General features: G+C 48.8%; 1 protein-coding gene across 9 annotated transcripts in view; it reads left to right on the forward strand.

The window, feature by feature from the left end:
• GBF1 (golgi brefeldin A resistant guanine nucleotide exchange factor 1) overlaps positions 1–16,036 on the forward strand; it is a 133,742-nt gene extending 117,706 nt beyond the window's left edge. For 3 of the 9 annotated variants that reach the window (XM_049855275.1, XM_049855273.1, XM_049855274.1), the window contains 22 exons: positions 2,676–2,799; positions 3,264–3,389; positions 3,654–3,736; positions 4,402–4,638; positions 4,932–5,025; positions 5,376–5,552; positions 5,876–5,940; positions 6,025–6,148; positions 6,363–6,434; positions 6,578–6,672; positions 6,922–7,075; positions 10,526–10,751; positions 11,269–11,429; positions 11,564–11,810; positions 11,944–12,137; positions 12,984–13,134; positions 13,241–13,371; positions 13,574–13,675; positions 13,949–14,062; positions 14,204–14,384; positions 14,550–14,678; positions 15,183–16,036. In XM_049855275.1, the coding sequence (XP_049711232.1) occupies positions 2,676–2,799; positions 3,264–3,389; positions 3,654–3,736; positions 4,402–4,638; positions 4,932–5,025; positions 5,376–5,552; positions 5,876–5,940; positions 6,025–6,148; positions 6,363–6,434; positions 6,578–6,672; positions 6,922–7,075; positions 10,526–10,751; positions 11,269–11,429; positions 11,564–11,810; positions 11,944–12,137; positions 12,984–13,134; positions 13,241–13,371; positions 13,574–13,675; positions 13,949–14,062; positions 14,204–14,384; positions 14,550–14,678; positions 15,183–15,463 (3,268 nt within the window). In that variant the 3' untranslated portion in view covers positions 15,464–16,036. Of the gene's footprint in view, positions 1–2,675; positions 2,800–3,263; positions 3,390–3,653; positions 3,737–4,401; positions 4,639–4,931; positions 5,026–5,375; positions 5,553–5,875; positions 5,941–6,024; positions 6,149–6,362; positions 6,435–6,577; positions 6,673–6,921; positions 7,076–10,525; positions 10,752–11,268; positions 11,430–11,563; positions 11,811–11,943; positions 12,150–12,983; positions 13,135–13,240; positions 13,372–13,573; positions 13,676–13,948; positions 14,385–14,549; positions 14,679–15,182 lie in introns of all 9 variants that reach the window. The other 6 variants (XM_049855267.1, XM_049855269.1, XM_049855268.1 and 3 more) reach the window with 3 other exon arrangements.
• Positions 16,037–20,411: the final 4,375 nt, after the last annotated feature.

Raw genomic sequence — 20,411 nt, forward strand, 5'->3', positions numbered from 1 at the left:
AAAGACCTCTACAAAGAAAACTACAAAGTACTACTGTAAGAAACTAAAAAGGACCTACTTAAGTGGAAAAACATACCTTGCTCATGAATAGGAAGACTTAACATAGTAAAAATGTCTATTCTACCAAAAGCCATCTATACATACAATGCACTTCCGATCCAAATTCCAATGACATTTTTTAATGTGATGGAGAAAAAAAATCACCAACTTCATATGGAAGGGAAAGAAGCCCCGGATAAGTAAAGCATTACTGAAAAAGAAGAAGAAAGTGAGAGGCCTCACTCTACCTGATTTTAGAACCTATTATACAGCCACAGTAGTCAAAACAGCCTGGTACTGGTACAACAACAGGCACATAGACCGATGGAACAGAATTGAGAACCCAGATATAAATCCATCCACATAGGAGCAGCTGATATTTGACAAAGGCCCAGTGTCAGTTAATTGGGGAAAAGAGAGTCTTTTTAACAAATGGTGCTGGCATAACTGGATATCCATTTGCAAAAAAATGAAACAGGACCCATACCTCACACCATGCACAAAAACTAACTCCAAGTGGATCAAAGACCTAAACATAAAGACTAAAACGATAAAGATCATGGAAGAAAAAATAGGGACAACCTTAGGAGCCCTAATACAAGGCATAAACAGAATACAAAACATTGCCAAAAATGACAAAGAGAAACCAGATAACTGGGAGCTCCTAAAAATCAAACACCTATGCTCATCTAAAGACTTCACCAAAAGAGTAAAAAGACCACCTACAGATTGGGAAAGAATTTTCAGCTATGACATCTCCAACCAGCGCCTGATCTCTAAAATCTATATGATTCTGTTAAAACTCAACCAGATAAAGACAAACAACCCAATCAAAAAGTGGGCAAAGGATATGAACACGCACTTCACTAAAGAAGATATTCAGGCAGCTAACAGATACATGAGAAAATGCTCTCGGTCATTAGCCATTAAAAAAAAAAAAAAACATTAGAGAAATGCAAATTAAAACTACAGTGAGATTCCATGTCACTCCAACAAGGCTGGCATTAATCCAAAAAACAATAAATGTTGGAGAGGCTGCAGAGAGATTGGAACTCTTATACACTGCCGGTGGGAATGTAAAACGGTACAACCACTTTGGAAATCTATCTGACATTTTCTTAAAAAGTTAGAAATAGAACTACCATACAACCCAGAAATCCCACTCCTCTGAATATACCCTAAAGAAATAAGAGCCTTTACACGAACAGATATATGCACACCCATGTTTATTGCAGCTCTGTTTACAATAGCAAAAAGCTGAAAGCAACCAAGGTGTCCATCAACGGATGAATGGTTAAATAAATTATGGTATATTCACACAATGGAATACTACGCATCGATGAAGAACAGTGATGAATCTGTGAAACATTTCATAACATGGAGGAACCTGGAAGGCATTTATGCTGAGTGAAATTAGTCAGAGGCAAAAGGACAAATATTATATAAGACCACTATTATAAGATCTTGAGAAATAGTATAAACTGAGAAGAACACATACTTTTGTGGTTACGAGGGAGGGAGGGTGGGAGAGGGTTATTTACTGATTAGTTAGTAGATAAGAACTACTTTAGGTGAAGGGAAGGACAATACTCAATACAAGGAAGGTCAGCTCAACTGGACTGGACCAAAAGCAAAGAAGTTTCCGGGATAAACTGAATGCTTCGAAGGTCAGCAGAGCAAGGGCGGGGGCTTGGGGACTATGGCTTAAGCGGACTTCTAAGTCAATTGGCAAAATAATTCTATTATGAAATCATTCTGCATCCCACTTTGAAATGTGGCATCTGGGGTCTTAAATGCTAACAAGCGGCCATCTAAGGTGCATCAATTGGTCTCAACCCACCTGGATCAAAGGAGAATGAAGAACACCAAGGTCACACGGTAACTATGAGCCCAAGAGACAGAAAGGGCCCCATGAACCAGAGACTTACATCATCCTGAGACCAGAAGAACTAGATGGTGCCCGGCCATAACCGATGACTGCCCTGACAGGGAGCACAACAGAGAACCCCTGAGGGAGCAGGAGAACAGTGGGATGCAGACCCCAAATTCTCATAAAAAGACCAGGCTTAATGGTCTGACTGAGACTAGAGGAATCCCAGCAGTCATGGTCCCCAAACCTTCTGTTGGCCCAGGACAGGAACCATTCCCGAAGACAACTCATCAGACATGGAAGGGACTGGACAATGGGTTGGAGAGAGAAGCTGATGAAGAGTGAGCTACTTGTATCAGGTGGACACTTGAGACTGTGTTGGTATCTCCTGTCTGGAGGGGAGATAGGAGGGTAGAGAGGGTTAGAAACTGGCAAAATCGTCACAAAAAGAGAGACTGGAAGGAGGGAGTGGGCTGACTCATTAGGGGGAGAGCAAGTGGGAGTATGGAGTAAGGTATATATAAGCTTATATGTGACAGACTGACTTGATTTGTAAACTTTCACTTAAAGCACAATAAAAATTATTAAAAAAAAAAAAATACTAAGGTTAGGGATTGTCAAAGTTCTGGTCTATGTTAGGAATGACCAGGAAATACCTTCCCTTTGCCAGAGCCCAGGAAGAGCAGGCTAGGAAGACTGTGGCTAACAGAAAGAGAGCCCAGCATTTATAGCCTACACATCTTCATCCTTCTTCCTTTTCCTGTAGCACCTTCAGCTTTCAGGGTCTGAGGCTGGACGAAGCTCTCCGCCTGTATCTGGAAGCCTTCCGCTTGCCTGGGGAAGCACCAGTCATCCAGAGGCTGCTAGAGGCATTCACAGAGCATTGGAGGGTGAGTCTGAGTGGCAGAGGCTGAGCCCAGGATCCCAGGTCAATTTGACTGAAGGCTTCTATGGCCGCAACTAAAGGACCCAGCTGCTGTCTCCTAAGAAATCTGAGAGCAATATCGGTGAGCTTTCCATGGAGAGATCAGCTCCTACTAAGGAGTTGACAAGAGATTGGCCACTTTCTGGGTGGTACCTCTCCGTTGTACCAGCACTGACCAGTGGGTTGGTAAATCCAAAACCAAACCTACTGCTGTCAAGTCGATTCTGACTCATAGCGACCCTATAGGACAGAGTAGAACTGCCCCATAGAGTTTCCAAGGAGCACCTGGTGGATTTGAACCACTGACCTTTTGGTTAGCAGCCATAGCAGTTAACCACTACACCACCAGGGTTTCCATAGTGGGTTGGTAGTGAGGGTTTAATTGGCCAGACAAGAACATTGACACAGGTGGGGTCTTTGCTTTTTCAGAATTGTAATGGCTCCCCATTTGCCAATAGTGATGCCTGTTTTGCCCTGGCCTATGCTGTCATCATGCTTAATACTGACCAACACAACCACAACGTTCGCAAACAGAATGCACCCATGACCCTGGAGGTAAGCTTGGATCCCAGCCAGGGCAGAGAAGATCCAGCACAGTTTTAGAGATATCAGGAAGGACATGGGGTTTCCAGTGGGCACAGAGGACAGAGTTCTGTTCAAGGGAATTGGAGGGCTGGCCAATCCAGAAGAAGAACTGGTATGGGGAGAGAGTCTTTCACTTTACTGTTTCCTAAGTCCTATTTACCACAGACCCGGGAGTTATTTGGGTGGGGCTTTAGCATTTGACACTGGGGGAAAAGCTCACTGGCCTGTCTCTAGGAGTTTCGCAAAAACCTAAAAGGTGTGAATGGAGGCAAGGACTTTGAGCAAGACATCCTGGAGGACATGTACCATGCCATCAAGTGAGTATGTACAAAGAACGGCATAGCATCTCCTTTAGGGAGAAGCACATTTACTCCTTTTCCAGTTCTTAGAGTCATGTCAGACTCTGTGGCAACTTGTTTGCCCTGCATTTAGCCTTGGGACTTAGTTGGACATCCCCTTCTCTCCCAACTTTTTTGTTCCTTACAGAAGCCTGCCATATTGGAACTCCAGTATTCTAAGCCACAGTTGAAATTATCCCTCTTATGTGGGGTGTCATGGCTCTATTTCCCAAGCCCAAACCAGCTGGATTTTCCTGTCTAGTTCATAACATGCATTTTGGAGCTAGTGTAAAACCCAAGATGGGCACTGGAGGGTAAGGCTTGGGTCAGAGGTGGGACACTTAGTTCTTGACTGTACATTGGAAAAAGTAGAGTTGTTCGTCTTATACACAGAGTGTGAGATCTTACTACAGAACTGAGGGCCCCACTTAGAGACAGGGCTTTGAGATGATGGGGAATTATAGGACACTTCCTTTCTTTTCCCCTGGTCCCACTGGTGTGTGGGAAGCAGACCACTGAGCTGAAGTTTTGGTGACCACTCATTGATGAAGAGTGCCAGTATAGGTGGATGAAGCCTGTTGTACTAGGTTGGAACCAGTAACGTTCACAGGAGTACATCTACTTCTTCTCTTGCCTTGTGACAGGAATGAGGAAATTGTGATGCCTGAGGAGCAGACAGGTTTGGTTCGGGAGAACTATGTATGGAATGTGCTGCTCCATCGTGGTGCCACCCCCGAGGGCATATTCCTGCGTGTGCCTGCTGGTAGCTACGATCTCGACCTCTTCACCATGACCTGGGGTCCCACGATTGCTGCTCTTTCTTATGTCTTTGACAAAAGCCTTGAGGAGACAATCATCCAGAAATCCATCTCAGGCTTCAGGTAACCCAGCTTTGCCCTTGGTCTTGACCTCCTTCTAGCTCTCTGGCTAATATAGTTCCTTCTATGGCTTCTCTGACTCCCACTCTTGTTTTCCTTAGAATGAGGTTTCTCCTGAATTTTTGGAGGGAGGCTGGGAGGGGACTCTGGGAAAACTCAGTCTTAAACAGACTCAAGAGTAAAAGATTTCTTTCTGGGACTAATTGGGGAAGAGTCTGAAGCAAACCTCCTCAGGGACTTGGAAGGGCATCCCAGCCTTCCAGTGACACTGTTTCTGGGATGGGGTGATGTTTCAGGAAGTGCGCCATGATCTCCGCCCACTATGGCCTCAGCGATGTGTTTGACAATCTTATCATCTCACTGTGCAAATTCACAGCTCTCAGCAGTGAGGTGAGCATGGACAAAGACTGTGTATTTGGAGTTCCAAAGGAGGACCTCTCTTCTAGCCATCTGTCTACCCTTATCTGTGGATCTGGTTTCCCTCAGCATCTTCCCTCAGCCCACTTGACCACATATACCTTAGGTCATTTCTGTCTTGCATACCCTGGGATAAGAATAGTATGTAATGGGATGGGAGAGGAGATGGAAGACTGGGGAAGGCCTTAATGAGGTTTAGCTCTCCATCCATTATTGTGGGGGATTGAAATAGCCAGCAGAAGGGCCCTCAGAACCAGAGGCAGAGCCTTAAAACATTCTCCTTTCCAGACATAAACCAAGCCCTAAGCCTCTTCTCTTTTCAGTCTATTGAGAACCTGCCCAGTGTGTTTGGAAGCAACCCTAAAGCCCACATTGCAGCCAAGACAGTCTTCCATTTGGCCCATCGTCATGGCGACATCCTCCGGGAGGGCTGGAAGAATATCATGGAGGCCATGCTGCAGCTCTTCCGAGCCCAGCTGCTACCCAAAGCTATGGTGGAGGTAATTCTTGGTAGGAGAGTGGTCAACAATAACAAGGCAAGAACCCCAAGATTACGTGCAGTCTGTATACAGAACTAGTTGAGCATAGTACTGGCCCTGATGCCTGCTGAAGCTCACCGGAACTCCTCAACGTAAGACCACAGATCCTGGGGGATAGCCGTAAAGTAAGGCTGGCAAGAGCTATTGCCAGTCACCAATTGGAGGAGGCCAAATTGTGTAAGGCAGAGGGCTCTATGAAGGACAGAGAACTTTCGTGGGGTGGGAGGTGGGCAGGAAATGCAAAGGGCATATGGAAAGAAATCATACTTGATCTGCTTTTCCAGGTAGAAGATTTTGTGGATCCCAATGGCAAGATCTCCCTGCAGCGGGAGGAGACACCATCAAACCGGTGAGGGTAGACCAGAGACTAGAGGCCCTGGGGAGGAAGGTCATGGCTCTCGGGCTTACTAGGGTTTGTACCCTTTTTCCACAGAGGAGAGTCAACAGTGCTGAGCTTTGTGAGCTGGCTGACACTGAGTGGTCCTGAGCAGTCTAGCATGCGGGGCCCATCCACTGAGAACCAAGAGGCCAAGAGAGTGGCCTTGGACTGTATCAAGGTAACTGCCTACTCCCGACCCCCACCCCAACCTGTGTGTGAGCAAGCCCAGACCCCTCTCTACTGGGCAGATGCTGCCCTGCCAACTGAAGAATAGAACCATCCAGGGCTTGTGATCAGGGCTGACTCTGTCTGCCCTCTCTCCCTGGCTCTTGGGGAAGCTCTCTTACCTCTAGTCTTTGTTTCTGACCCCCTCTGTCTTGTGCCCTCTCTAGCAGTGTGATCCAGAAAAGATGATCACAGAAAGTAAGTTCCTCCAGCTGGAGTCACTTCAGGAGCTCATGAAGGTACAGGATGAAGAAGAAAGAGTGATGGAAACGTGGGCTGGGTTTGGGGTGGAAGGAGCTATGGTATATGCCTAGATTCCTGGCAGAGCAGAGCCAGTAGCTGGCTTCTCCATGCCTACTTTCCTGCTGCTGTTCCCCTCCAGGCTCTAGTCTCAGTGACACCAGATGAAGAGACATATGATGAGGAGGATGCTGCTTTCTGCCTGGAGATGCTACTGAGGATTGTGCTGGAGAACAGGTAGGAGGTGGGTGAGGGCAGTCTTTAGGCAGGCTGCATTCTAGGCTTGTGCCAAAGGGATGGAAGCCTGGAGCCATCTTGCTGAATGGGCTCTGAGGCAAGAAGTACATGAGGCTGTAGGCAGAGGGGAGAAGCTTGCTCATTATACCCATCTGTTCAGGGTCTAATGCCAATGATCCCTGAAAGGGCTAGCCTGGATCAGAAAGGGAGCTTATTGCCCAGTGTCCTTAACTCTTGTGTTCCCGACAGGGACCGTGTGGGTTGTGTGTGGCAGACTGTTCGAGACCATCTATACCACCTGTGTGTCCAGGCCCAGGATTTCTGCTTTCTTGTGGAACGGGCAGTGGTGGGACAGCTGCGCTTGGCCATTCGGCTGCTCCGGAGAGAAGAGATCAGTGGTCAGGTAAGCAGAATACAGCTGGAGAGGCAGGTGGATATATGCAAGGGGCTAAGACCACAGTGTTAATTGTGGAAATAGCCTGAGACAGAGAACACATTTAGTGCCTCATAACGTGAACCCATGGAGTCCCTGAGTGATGCAAATGATTAAACACTCAACTGCTAGCCGAAAGGTTGGCTGTTTGAACCCACCCAGAGGCCCCTTGGAAGACAGTCCTGGCAACTGCTTCCAAAAGGTCACAGCCTTGAAAACGCTATGGAGTGCAGTTCTGCTCTGACACACATGGGGTCTCCATGAGTCAGAACTGACTCAATGGCAACTAACAACAACAACCTGAGCCCAGTGACCAATTGCAGGGCTGGTGGGAATCTAACAAGTGGTATTGGGCTTGAGTCTGGAATGCCTCAAGCATAAAGCTTGTGCTCAGCACCTTTGCAGACTCTTAATGAATCCACTGTGTAGGATGGAACTGCTGCTGCCTTGTGGCAGTCCTGATCCTGCAACTGATTTCCTGGCTGTCATGTTTAGGGCCCTCCTGAGATCTGTTGGCCCAATTACAGAAGACCACAGGCATAAAATAATTGAGTTTAGCGAGGTCACAGGATACCAGGTAAACACATACAAATCAACCATATTTCTATATACTGACAATGAATATATGGAAATTAAAATTAAAACCCAATACCATTTATAATCACTCCAAATAAAATGCAAAACTTAGCTATATACTTAACAAAACATGTATAGGATATGTATGCTAAAAATTACAAAATGCTAATCAAAGAAATCAATGAAGAGGCATACCATGTCCATAGATTGGAAGACTCAACACAGTAAAGATGTCCTTTCTCCCTCATTTGATCTATACTTTTATGCAACTCTTGTCAAAATCCCAGCATGGTTTTTTGTAGACACAGACAAACTTAATCTAAAATTTATATGGAAAAATATAGGCCCTAGAATAGCCAAAGTAATCTTGACAAAGAATAAAATGGGAGAAGTTGCTATCTGATATTGAGGTTTACTATAGCTATAGTAAACAACACTGTATAGTGTTTGTAGAAGGATAGACACAGATTAATGGAACACACTAGAGATCCCAGAAATAGACCCACATAAATATGCTCAACTGATTTTTTTCATTGTAAAAATATGTATAGCATTTGCCAATTCAACATTTTTCAGGTGTACAAGTTAATGATATCAATTACATTAATCATTGCTCAACTGATTTTTGACAAAGTACAAAAACAACTCAATGAAGAAAGGATAGCCTTTTCAACAAACAGTGCTGGAGCAATTGAAATCCCTAGGGGAGAAAATAAACCTTGATCGAAACCTCGCACTTTATTAAAAAATTTACACAAAATGAATCATAGACTTAAATATAGAACAATAAAGCTTTTAGAAAGAAACATAGAAAAATCTTCAGTATCTGGGGCTAGACAAAGAGTTCTTAGATTTGACATCAAAAGCACAATCCATTAAAAAAATTGATAAATTGGACTTCATTAATATTAAAAACTTTTGCTCTGTGAAAGTCCATGTGAAGATTAAAAGACAAGCTACTGACAGGGAGAAAATATCTGCAAACCACATATCCGACAAAGGACTAGGTAGCTAAAATATATAAAACCAAAACCAAACCCACTGCCATCAAGTCAATTCCAACTCATAGCAACCCCATAGGATTTCCAAGGCTGTAAATCTCTACGGAAGCAGACTGCCACATCTTTCTCCCTCAGAGCTGCCGGTGGTTTCAAACCGCCATCCTTTTGGTTAGTAGTAGATTGCTTTAACCACTGCACCACCAGGGCTCCTTAAAATAAAGAACTCTCAAAACTCAACAGTAAAAAAGCCAATAATCCAATCAGAAAATGGGCAAGAGATATGAACAGACATTTCACCAAAGAAGATATATAGATGGCAGATAAGCACATGAAAAGATGTTCAACATCATTAGCCATCAGGGAAATGCAAATTAAAACCACGAGTTATCACACCTATCAGAATGGCTAAAATAAAAAATAGCAAGAACACCAAATGCTGCCGAGGGTACGGAGAAACTGGATCACTTACACATTGCCAGTGGGGCTATGAAATGGTACAACTGCTCTGTTGGCAGTTCCTTATAAAACTAAAATGCAATTACCATACAACCTAGCAGCTGCACTATTGGGCATTTACCCCAGAAAAATGAAAACTGACATTCACGTAAAAGCCTATTACATGAGTGTTCATAGCAGCTTTAGTTGTAATAACCTAAAACTAGAATCAGACCAGATGCCCTTCAAGAGGTGACTAGTCAGACTGTGGTACATCTATACCATGGAATGCTATGCGGCAGTAAAAAGAAAGAAAATATTGCTACAGTCAGCAACTTAGATAAATCTCCAGGGAATTATACAGAGTGAAAAACGGCAATACCAAAAACCAAAAAAGGTTACATACTGTTTAATTCCATTTATATAACATTTTTAAGTGATAAGACTTTAGAAGTTGAGGACAGATTGCCAGGAGTTGTGGATGGGAGCAGGAGGAAGGTGATGTGATTACAAAAAGGCAACATGAAGGATCCTTGTGTTGTTGGAATTGTTCAGTATTGTATAGAATGCACAAAACTACACAGGTGATAAAATTGTACAGGACTGAATATGCCCTCTCGGACATACACATATGAGTACAAGTAAAACCAGGGAAATCTGAATAAGATTAGTAAATTGTATCAATGTCAATATCTTGCTTGTGTTATTATAGTTTTATATAATACCATTGGGGTAAACTGGATAAAGTAGATAAGGTATCTCTCTGTATTATTTCTTACAACTGCATATGAATCTACAATTATCTCAATAAAATTTTTTAATGAAAAACTAAAAAAGTGGGATGCAGACCCCAAATTCTCGTAAAAAGACCAGACTTAATGGTCTGACTGAGACTGGAAGGACCGCAGTGGTCATGGCCCCCAGACCTTCTGTTGGCCCAGGACAGGAACCATTCCCAAAGCCAACTCTTCAGACAGGGATTGGACTGCACAGTGGGATGGAGAGGGAGGCTGGTGAGGAGTGAGCTTCTTGGATCAGGTGGACACTTGAGACTATGTTGACATCTCCTGTCTGGAGGGGAGATGAGAGGGTAGAGGGGGTTAGAAGCTGGCGGAATGACACAAAAAGAGCGTGGTGGCAGGGAGCAGGCCGTCTCATTAGAGGGAGAGCAATTGGGAGTATGTAGCAAGGTGTATATAAGATTATGTGTGAGAGACTGACTTGATTTTTAAACTTTCACTTAAAGCACAATAAAAAATTTTTTAAAAAAAGACTGAAAAAGAACACCACTAGCAGTGTCTTAAGTTGGTTTCTAGCCAAACTCTCCTCACTGGTCCAGGGAGACTGGTAGGGAAGGAGACTAGACAGGAAGCTATGTGCCCACTTCCTGTCCTGCACCCTACCCCAGGTACTGCTCTCCCTGCGCATTTTGCTACTGATGAAGCCCAGTGTGCTGTCCCGAGTCAGCCACCAGGTTGCCTATGGGCTCCATGAACTCCTTAAGACTAACGCAGCCAACATCCACTCAGGGGATGACTGGGCCACCCTCTTCACGCTGCTGGAGTGCATTGGCTCAGGAGTGAAGCCTCCAGCTGCCCTGCAGGCCACAGCCAGGGCCGATGCACCTGATGCTGGTAAGCCCTTTCCCAGGGAGACCACACTGGCAGATAAACAATTATGGGCCCAGGGGCTGGGACAGGAAAACAAAACACAGGTTACTGCATTCGGCAAATTAAACACTCTTGGCTTTTGCCACCTGCTTCCATTCAGTGCCCACTGGCCTCTCCCTCGTACACACAGGTCAAATAGCATGAAGGCAAGTAGGCAGCGGAGAAGGCTATGAAAGCCAGGCTTCCTACTACTACCCTGAGGACTGTTTTCCCAGATACTATGTCCTTGCTACCACCAACCTGTACCCCCTACAGCTGCTACTAGATGCCATCAGGAGCCCAAATTAGCCTGCTGCCCTATTTGGTCAAGAGAGAAAATGTTGAGCCCATCCTTCAAACCCCTGGTGACAGGGCTGAAACTAAGCCAGGTCAGAGAGAGGGGAGGTCAGGCTCAGCGCCCTTCTTCTGAGAGCCTAATTTATCATTTGTCCCACTGTTCCCATCCCCACACTGACTCTGCCCTTCTCCCTGCCTGGCCCAGGGGCCCAGTCAGACAGTGAGCTCCCATCCTATCATCCAAATGATGTGAGCCTGGACCGAGGTTATACTTCTGACTCAGAGGTCTACACTGACCACGGCAGGCCTGGCAAGATACACCGATCAGCCACAGATGCTGATGTGGTCAACAGCGGATGGTTAGTGGTGAGTGAGGGTATGGGAAGAGGGTGAGTTTTCGCTCCTTGGCCTGTGGGAAAGATTCCTGGTCCTCTGAAAGACCATCAGTGGGGTAGATTGAGGTCAAGCCTGGATACCCAGCTTTTCTGTGTACTTTTCAGGTGGGGAAGGACGACATCGATAACTCCAAGCCAGGACCTGGGCTTAACAGGCCAGGCTCTTCACCTCTGGTCAATCAATACAGCCTAACAGTGGGGCTGGACCTGGGGCCACACGACACTAAGTCCCTGCTCAAGTGTGTGGAATCACTGTCCTTCATTGTGCGTGACGCTGCCCACATCACACCCGATAACTTTGAGCTCTGCGTCAAGACTCTCCGAATCTTTGTGGAGGCCAGTCTGAATGGCGGTGAGTCACCTGATGAAGGGGCAGATGGGGAGTAGCCATGTGAACATACAGGGAGAACATGGAGAGGGGAGGGAAAGGCAGGGTATCTGTGTACATGGATATGGAAATGTGACCTGGGTCCGGCTCTGCTCAGGGTCCAAGTCCCAGGAGAAACGGAACAAAAGTCACAAATATGACAGCAAAGGAAACCGCTTCAAGAAGAAATCCAAGGAGGGCTCAGTGCTTCGACGGCCTCGAGCCTCCAGCCAGCATGCCACTCGGGGCGGGCATAGTGATGATGATGAGGATGAAGGTGTGCCTGCCAGCTACCATACCGTGTCTTTACAGGTCAGTCAGGACGTAAGTATGACACCCTTTACTTCCTCTCCTCACCCTGTACCTGTTACTGGGAGCCCAAGTGGAGCCAGGGAAAGCCAGGGCTGAGAGGAAGGGCCCATGTTTCTTATCCCAGGTCCTCAGCCACCATCTTCACGTCATTCCCCTTATCCAAGACCACCTGTAACTCTTTTCACTTAAATTTGTTTTTAAATTAAAGTTTATCTATTTTTTGAATAGGTAGTATAGGCACATGGTTCAAGTTCAAAAGGTACAAAAGGGTAAAGAGATAAAAGTCGGTCTCTGTTCTATTCCTGTCCCCCAGCTACTAAGTTTCCCTCCCCAGAGGCAACCACTGTCACCAGTTTCTTACGTATCCTTCTAGTGTCTATACAGGCATATAAAATGTATTTAATAAAATAACCATAGAAAAATTATGTTAGATCTGGCCATTTTGCCCATCAGAGCCTCTGAGTCTGAAGTTTGCTTTCTGGTTTTAAAACGAGATTAACAAAAAGAGGCTTTTTCTGTCAGGAGGTGTGAAATGGAATTGAAAAGAATGGAGCTTTCTCACTGTGTAGCTCAATGTTATTAAATACTTAGTCCATGTTCCTCCTAAAATCTCTCTGGTGAGTAATAACTGACCCACGCTTTGGGAAGGAAACAGTAGCTAGGACTGGAGCAACTGGGTTATAAAGTCCAGGAAAAGGGAACTGGTGAGAGGATTGGAGTATGGCATGATTGGTGCTAGGGTCCCCCCTGAGGACTCAGTCAGGGACAGTGGTGGGGGGGCGGGGAAGAGGGTTTTCCAGACCTAACCCCACTCATGTCCTTCCCACCCCGCTCCTTTGATCCCAGTTGCTAGACCTGATGCACACCCTGCACACGCGGGCAGCCTCTATCTACAGCTCATGGGCGGAGGAACAGCGCCACCTGGAGACAGGTGGCCAGAAGATCGAAGCGGATTCCCGCACCCTCTGGGCCCACTGCTGGTGCCCTTTACTGCAGGGTAACCCTGAGGGGAGCAGGCAGGGAAGGGGCAGGAGTAGAGCTGGAGCTTGGGAAGCACCAGGACCAGGGGCCTGAACGGATCCTGATGCTGCTCTTGTTCTCAGGCATTGCCTGCCTGTGCTGTGATGCCCGGCGTCAGGTGCGGATGCAGGCACTGACCTATCTGCAGCGAGCACTACTGGTACACGATTTGCAAAAGCTAGACGCCCTAGAATGGGAGTCCTGTTTTAACAAGGTAAGACTTCCTGCTGGTCTTAAGATAAAGTACAAATCTTTAAGACAAGGAGAGCCAGGTAGCCTAAAGAGCCCCTAATGTCAGTCCTCAGCCTTATCATACCTTTCCTCATGCTCTGTGCCCTTCCACTCCAGCCTCTGCCTTCCTTGGGGCAAAGCTGCCCAGCTGACTCTGCTAGAGATGTTGGGTATTTACCCACCAGGTGCTGTTTCCTCTGCTGACCAAGCTTTTGGAGAACATTAGCCCTGCAGATGTGGGCGGGATGGAGGAAACCCGAATGAGGGCTTCCACACTGCTCTCTAAGGTACTGTTCACTACCCTGTGCCCACCTCCCTTGGCCCATTCTTCCCACACCTGCCTCTTCCCAAGAAAGGAAGCCAGGGCTTCTGGTAGGATGTAGGGATGCAGGGTAGGTGCTCAGGACCCCCAACTACAGAGACTCAGCAGGACCTAGGGACCCAGGAGGATTCTGGCTCTCAGAGGTCCATGCAAGATAGGGCAGACTTGCCTCCCAGCCTTGGAGAGGGGTGCAGAAGTCTCCTGCATACCCTCAGCTGAAAGGGCTGGTGGGCCATAGGTCTTCTTGCAGCACCTGTCTCCACTGCTGTCACTGTCTACCTTTGCGGCCCTCTGGCTTACCATCCTGGACTTCATGGACAAGTACATGCATGCAGGCTCCAGTGACTTGCTGGTATGTTTTTCCTTAGCCCATGCCTGCTTCCTCTCTCACTTTCTGGGAAGACTTGCTGGTTGTCGCCTTGGTAGCTACTTTCCTCTTGCCATACTCCCCCATGACACCTTTTTTATTCTCATGGTCGCACTGCCCCTGCAGTCAGAGGCCATCCCTGAGTCTCTGAAGAACATGCTCCTGGTGATGGACACAGCAGAGATTTTCCACAGTGCAGATGCACGAGGAGGTGGTCCCTCAGCCCTCTGGGAGATCACATGGGAGCGCATTGACTGTTTCCTGCCCCACCTACGAGATGAGCTCTTCAAGCAGACTGTCATCCAGGGTAGGGGGCTCAGCCTAACTTCATTAAGGAGGACCCACAAACTCTTAAGCCTGCAGCTGAATTAGTTCTCTGTGCCCTAGGTGGGTGGGAAGACTGATGGGCATCCAGGGCTCTGCTGGAAAGAAAGCACTAAGTGCTGCCATCTGGATTCTCTACCCTCCCCAGACCCCATGCCCATGGAGCCTCATGCCCAAAAACCTCTGGCCTCAGCCCACCTGACTGCTGCTGCTGGTGACACCAAGACACCTGGCCATCCACCTCCCCCAGAGATGCCCTCTGAGCTGGGAGCCTCTGGTGAGTCCCTGTAGGTTAGCCTTCTGGGTGTTGGGCAGGAAGCAGGAGGCCTAAGAGGAGGCCCAGGGTAGCTTGGGGTTGCTGCTGAGCATGGACTGTGAACCAGGGAAAGGAGGAACTGGAGAACCCTGCTTGTCTGCTCTTCCTGTGGGAAATGGCAGGACCAAGTAAGCTATGATGAGCTAGCTGCTTGACATTTTCAGGCTTGGGAGGGAAAGCCTGGGGCAGGGACTTGGGATGAATATGCAGAGTTTGCCTTTAAGTGATTCTAGTAAAGACCAGACCAAAATTAACCTGATGAGGGGTGGTACAGCAAAGGAGGTACAGGGTAGGCATAAGGTGGTTGGACACTGGAATGAGTTTCAAGACTCCCAGCTATTTAGCCCGGGTTGAGTCATTAGTTCACAGGGGTGGGGAGGAAGAAAGGATAACTAGTTGGGGAATATGAGAGTTATCCTATGCCAACAAGGGAGACTGACTGCAGCCACTTTGCTCTCCCTGTAGACTTTGAAAAGCCAGAGGGCTCCCAAGCAGCCAGTAGCACCTCCCCTGGATCACCGGTGGCCTCTAGCCCCAGCAGGCTGAGCCCTACCCCAGACGGGCCACCACCCCTGGCTCAATCCCCCCTGATCCTGCAGCCCTTGGCCTCCCCACTGCAGGTGGGCGTGCCACCCATGACTCTGCCCATCATCCTCAACCCTGCACTCATTGAAGCCACCTCACCAGTGCCCCTCCTGGCCACACCTCGCCCCGCAGACCCCATGCCCACTTCCGAGGTCAACTAAGGCAAAGATCAGGACCAGTACTTCCTACCAGGCTATCCCCACACCCCATACCCCCAGCTGTCCCGAGAGCCACAAATTCTACAGGCCCAGCCCAAGCTGCTGTTGCTGCCACTTGGATGAGGATCTGAAAAAGAGGAAAACTTTTACAGCCCCTCTTGGGACCTACAATCAGACTGTGGTACCTCCTTGCTCCTCTGCTCTCCATTCCTGGGGGCCCAACCTGAGAGCCCACTCACGTATCATCTGCAGCCTCTGCCTCCAGCCTGGCATCGCTGGGCAGGAATCACCGTGCCAACCCTGTGGTGCCCATGTGTCCCTCCTGCTACGGTCAGGCAACGAGAGCCAAGCCCAACACTTTGCACTTTGTTTCCCTCTCACATACCCACTCCCATCAACCCTGGGCCACCTCCTCCAGTTCTTCCTCTTTTATTAATTAGTTGGTCAGTTTGGAGAGTTGACTGGCACCATGGTGGATGGGCAGGTGGGGCTGAGCAGGAGGACTGTCACAGGAGCTTGTACATATGAAAAACAGGACAGCAATGGACTTTATACTATGTAATAAATGTCTTAGTACCAACATCACTGCCTTTCCCTCCAGCTTCCTTCCTGAGCCTGTGGGTCAGGGTACCATGTCACTGCGATCCCCAGAGCTTGGGCCTTGCATGAACAGAGGTAAAGAGAGGCTGAGCCTACCAGTGGTCTGGCCACATGGCCCCTGGCCATCAGTCAGCCAGCCAGATGTCAGGACTGGCATCAGGAGGCCTTCATCAGTGCTGCCACCCCTACCACCACCACAGCAGTGTACCCTTATTACCAGGGTGCCAGGGGCTTGGGCAGTGTCCTCGCCATAACTGCTCAAGGGAGACACCCAAGACAACCTGGGCTGGGGTCAGAGGGAAGATGAGTCAGAGCTGAGCTGCAGTTACTTAGAAGCTTTCCCTGCAGTGTGTCTCATGGTCCAGGTATACAAAGAAGCCCATGGGGCTTAGGAGTGGGGACCATCTTGCTCACAGCTGTGATTGTGTGCTTCTGGGCGTAAGACATTCATTTTAGCCTCAGAGAAGGAACAATTTCTTCCAGCCCCATAACCCTCATCCATTCCAATTACTGAGATGATACATGATTAGAGGGCTCCTCCCCTTCTTTCCCTGTGGGTGAGGGTAAGATAGGTAGGGGTGTACGTAGGGCAGGCAGTGTGGCCCCTGCGAGGAGTGGGCAGGGCTGAGGTGCTGTGGTTGGGAAGCAGAATGTTTTGTATTAAGCCTTCACACATGAAGCATCATCTTGGCTTCCCCCTCTCAGGGGGTGGGCAATGGTACCCTCTTTGTACTACCAGCTGGCTTCCCTCGTGGAGATTTAGGGGCACTCAGTCTCCCCACTGGGGCCCAACTGGCTGTATGATCATTCAGAACCTAAGGCTTCTCTTTGATCAGCACTTCCATGTGGGTGTTCCTGGGAATTTGGATGCCTGAAAGCACCTCCCTCAGGGGTGGAAAAGGGCCCCATGGAAATAGGAGCAGCCTGATGTGGAAAAAATACTAAGAGATGAGACCTAAAGCTCCTAGACTACATTCTCCCTCTTCCCTCCCTTCTTCCCCAAGTAGTCCAGACCATGCTCAGTTTCCACACTAACCAGAACCCTTGCCTGACCCCGACCCTGGGAAAAATTAGGAGGAACAGGGGATAAGGCTAGGGGCAGGGGGTAGAGCTAGGGGCTGTGATCTACAGCCACGTAGACACTAGAGTCCTTGGCCTCAGCTGTAGTGTCTCTGTCCAGAGCCCCACAGGCTCTGCCTTTAGACGCTTCCAGGGGGGTTTCCCTCTGAGGAAAACAGCGTTGGCTGCAGCCAAGCTATGAACAAAAGAATACGACAAGCCTATGTCCCTCAGCTGGTCTGCAAAAATTAGGAAAGAAGCTAGAGAGATTGCAAACTGACCCTCTCTCCTCTGGGTAGCAAAGAAAAACATTTGCCGGAAGTCTCCTTCTGTTACAAAAAGAGCAGCTGACACATGCATGACTTGTGTTGTTGACAGTGTTGTCTCTTAGAAGTCAGAGGAAGCTACAAGAGGAACTAATACTCAGACCTTAATTCTGACCTGACCGACAAGGAAGAATGGCTTGGTGACATGGAACTGACGGAAACCTTGAGGGAAAGTGATAAGTGTAGCTAGAGGGAAATGCTGATCATAATCACATCTGTCTCCCCTGAGAACTTGAGGAGACCAGGTGTCAGAAAGTCAAGAGGAAAGCTAGAGATGGCTCCATGACCTAAGACCCTCACATGGAGAATTGACATTTGTAGAGCACCATTATGTCTCAGTATTAAGTGCAATGCTCAAGCAACCTTTAAAGGTACTTACTTTTCTTACAGATGAGGAAACAAGTTCAGAGAGGTCAGGTCACTGGGAATTGAGGGAGTTGGGTCTCAAACCCAGGTCTCTCTCACTCCAAACATCACAGTCTTTCTTATAACATTTCCTCAGTTCAAAAATAATGGTGGTGGTGGTGCAGAAACCCTCTGAGTTACATTTTCTGTAGCTTCTAATGAGAAATATAAGGGTTGGGGCTCTGAAGAAACCACTGGCTGTACAGACTATTGCCTACTAAGCTCAGTTTAGTAGTCTATGAAAATTGGAAAGAGGTGCACATAACCAAGAATAAACGTGAATTTTTTTAGCCCATAAGAATGAGCCACAGTGGGCATATGCCCATCCAAAAAAAAAAACAACAACAAAAAATGTGGTTATTAGAGCCTGTGGATATTTACCTTTGTTCAGGGCTCACTGCTTGGGAGACAAGTCTCCATGAGGAAGCAGAACCCCTCAACCCCTGGGCTCCACTTGTGGAGAAGTAGCTTTAGTTCAAGTAAACAGTTGATCACTCCCTCCTTGAAATATTCTTCATTTGGCTTCTGAGAAACTCGTTTTTTTCTACCTCACTGACCACGCCTTTTCGATTTCCCATGTTGGCTCTGTTCATGACCTCTGAACATGAGAATGGCCCAGGACTCAGTCCTCAAATCCTCTATGCTCACTCTCTCGGTGATCCCATCCACTGCCGAGGCTCTGAATACTATCCATTACCCTGATTATATCCAATTCCCAACTTTGCATCTCCAGCCTGACTCCTCTCAACCCCAGACTCATATCCACTCGTCCCTCAACATCCCCATTTGCATGCCTCATGGGCATCTCAAATATAACAAATGTAAAGAGAAAAATTCTTGATTACCCCTACAAGTCTCTTCCTCTTCTGTTCTGCCCTGTACCAGGAAAGTGCAATTCCATTCTTCCCGATTCTTCTGCCAAAACCTCCCCTCTTTTTTTTACATCCTACATCCAAACCCTCAGCAACGCTTGTTGTTTCCATCTTTCGAATCTGTTCAGCGTCTGACCACTTCTCACCACTCTCACCATCCAAGCCACTATTTTTTGAACTCCTGGTCTCCCTTGGTCATCCTAGTCCTCTACACTCTACTCTCCACACGGCAGCCAAACGAAGCCTTTTAAAACATGTCACATCATTTTCACGCCACTGTACAAAACCCTCCAATAGCATTCCGTCTCATTCAGAATAAAACATTTACTTCATTCCACCTACCTGACCTCCTTGCTGTTCCTCAAATAAGCCAAACACATTCATATCAGACTATTGCAGTTGCTGTTCCATCACCTAGAATGCCCTTCCCCCAGATATCCACACGGCGGCCTGCCCTTCCCCCAGATACCCACACGGCGGCCTGCCCTTCCCCCAGATACCCACACGGCGGCCTGCCCTTCCCCCAGATATCCACACGGCGGCCTGCCCTTCCCCCAGATACCCACACGGCGGCCTGCCCTTCCCCCAGATACCCACACGGCGGCCTGCCCTTCCCCCAGATATCCACACGGCGGCCTGCCCTTCCCCCAGATACCCACACGGCGGCCTGCCCTTCCCCCAGATACCCACACGGCGGCCTGCCCTTCCCCCAGATACCCACACGGCGGCCTGCCCTTCCCCCAGATACCCACACGGCGGCCTGCCCTTCCCCCAGATACCCACACGGCGGCCTGCCCTTCCCCCAGATACCCACACGGCGGCCTGCCCTTCCCCCAGATACCCACACGGCGGCCTGCCCTTCCCCCAGATACCCACACGGCGGCCTGCCCTTCCCCCAGAAATCCACACGGCGGCCTGCCCTTCCCCCAGATACCCACACGGCGGCCTGCCCTTCCCCCAGATACCCACACGGCGGCCTGCCCTTCCCCCAGATACCCACACGGCGGCCTGCCCTTCCCCCAGATACCCACACGGCGGCCTGCCCTTCCCCCAGATACCCACACGGCGGCCTGCCCTTCCCCCAGATACCCACACGGCGGCCTGCCCTTCCCCCAGATACCCACACGGCGGCCTGCCCTTCCCCCAGATACCCACACGGCGGCCTGCCCTTCCCCCAGATACCCACACGGCGGCCTGCCCTTCCCCCAGATACCCACACGGCGGCCTGCCCTTCCCCCAGATACCCACACGGCGGCCTGCCCTTCCCCCAGATACCCACACGGCGGCCTGCCCTTCCCCCAGATACCCACACGGCGGCCTGCCCTTCCCCCAGATACCCACACGGCGGCCTGCCCTTCCCCCAGATACCCACACGGCGGCCTGCCCTTCCCCCAGAAATCCACACGGCGGCCTGCCCTTCCCCCAGATATCCACACGGCGGCCTGCCCTTCCCCCAGATATCCACACGGCGGCCTGCCCTTCCCCCAGATATCCACACGGCGGCCTGCCCTTCCCCCAGAAATCCACACGGCGGCCTGCCCTTCCCCCAGATATCCACACGGCGGCCTGCCCTTCCCCCAGATACCCACACGGCGGCCTGCCCTTCCCCCAGAAATCCACACGGCGGCCTGCCCTTCCCCCAGATATCCACACGGCGGCCTGCCCTTCCCCCAGAAATCCACACGGCGG

The sequence above is a fragment of the Elephas maximus genome, chromosome 16 (assembly GCF_024166365.1).
Source record: "Elephas maximus indicus isolate mEleMax1 chromosome 16, mEleMax1 primary haplotype, whole genome shotgun sequence".
NCBI classification, from domain to species: Eukaryota; Metazoa; Chordata; class Mammalia; order Proboscidea; family Elephantidae; genus Elephas; species Elephas maximus.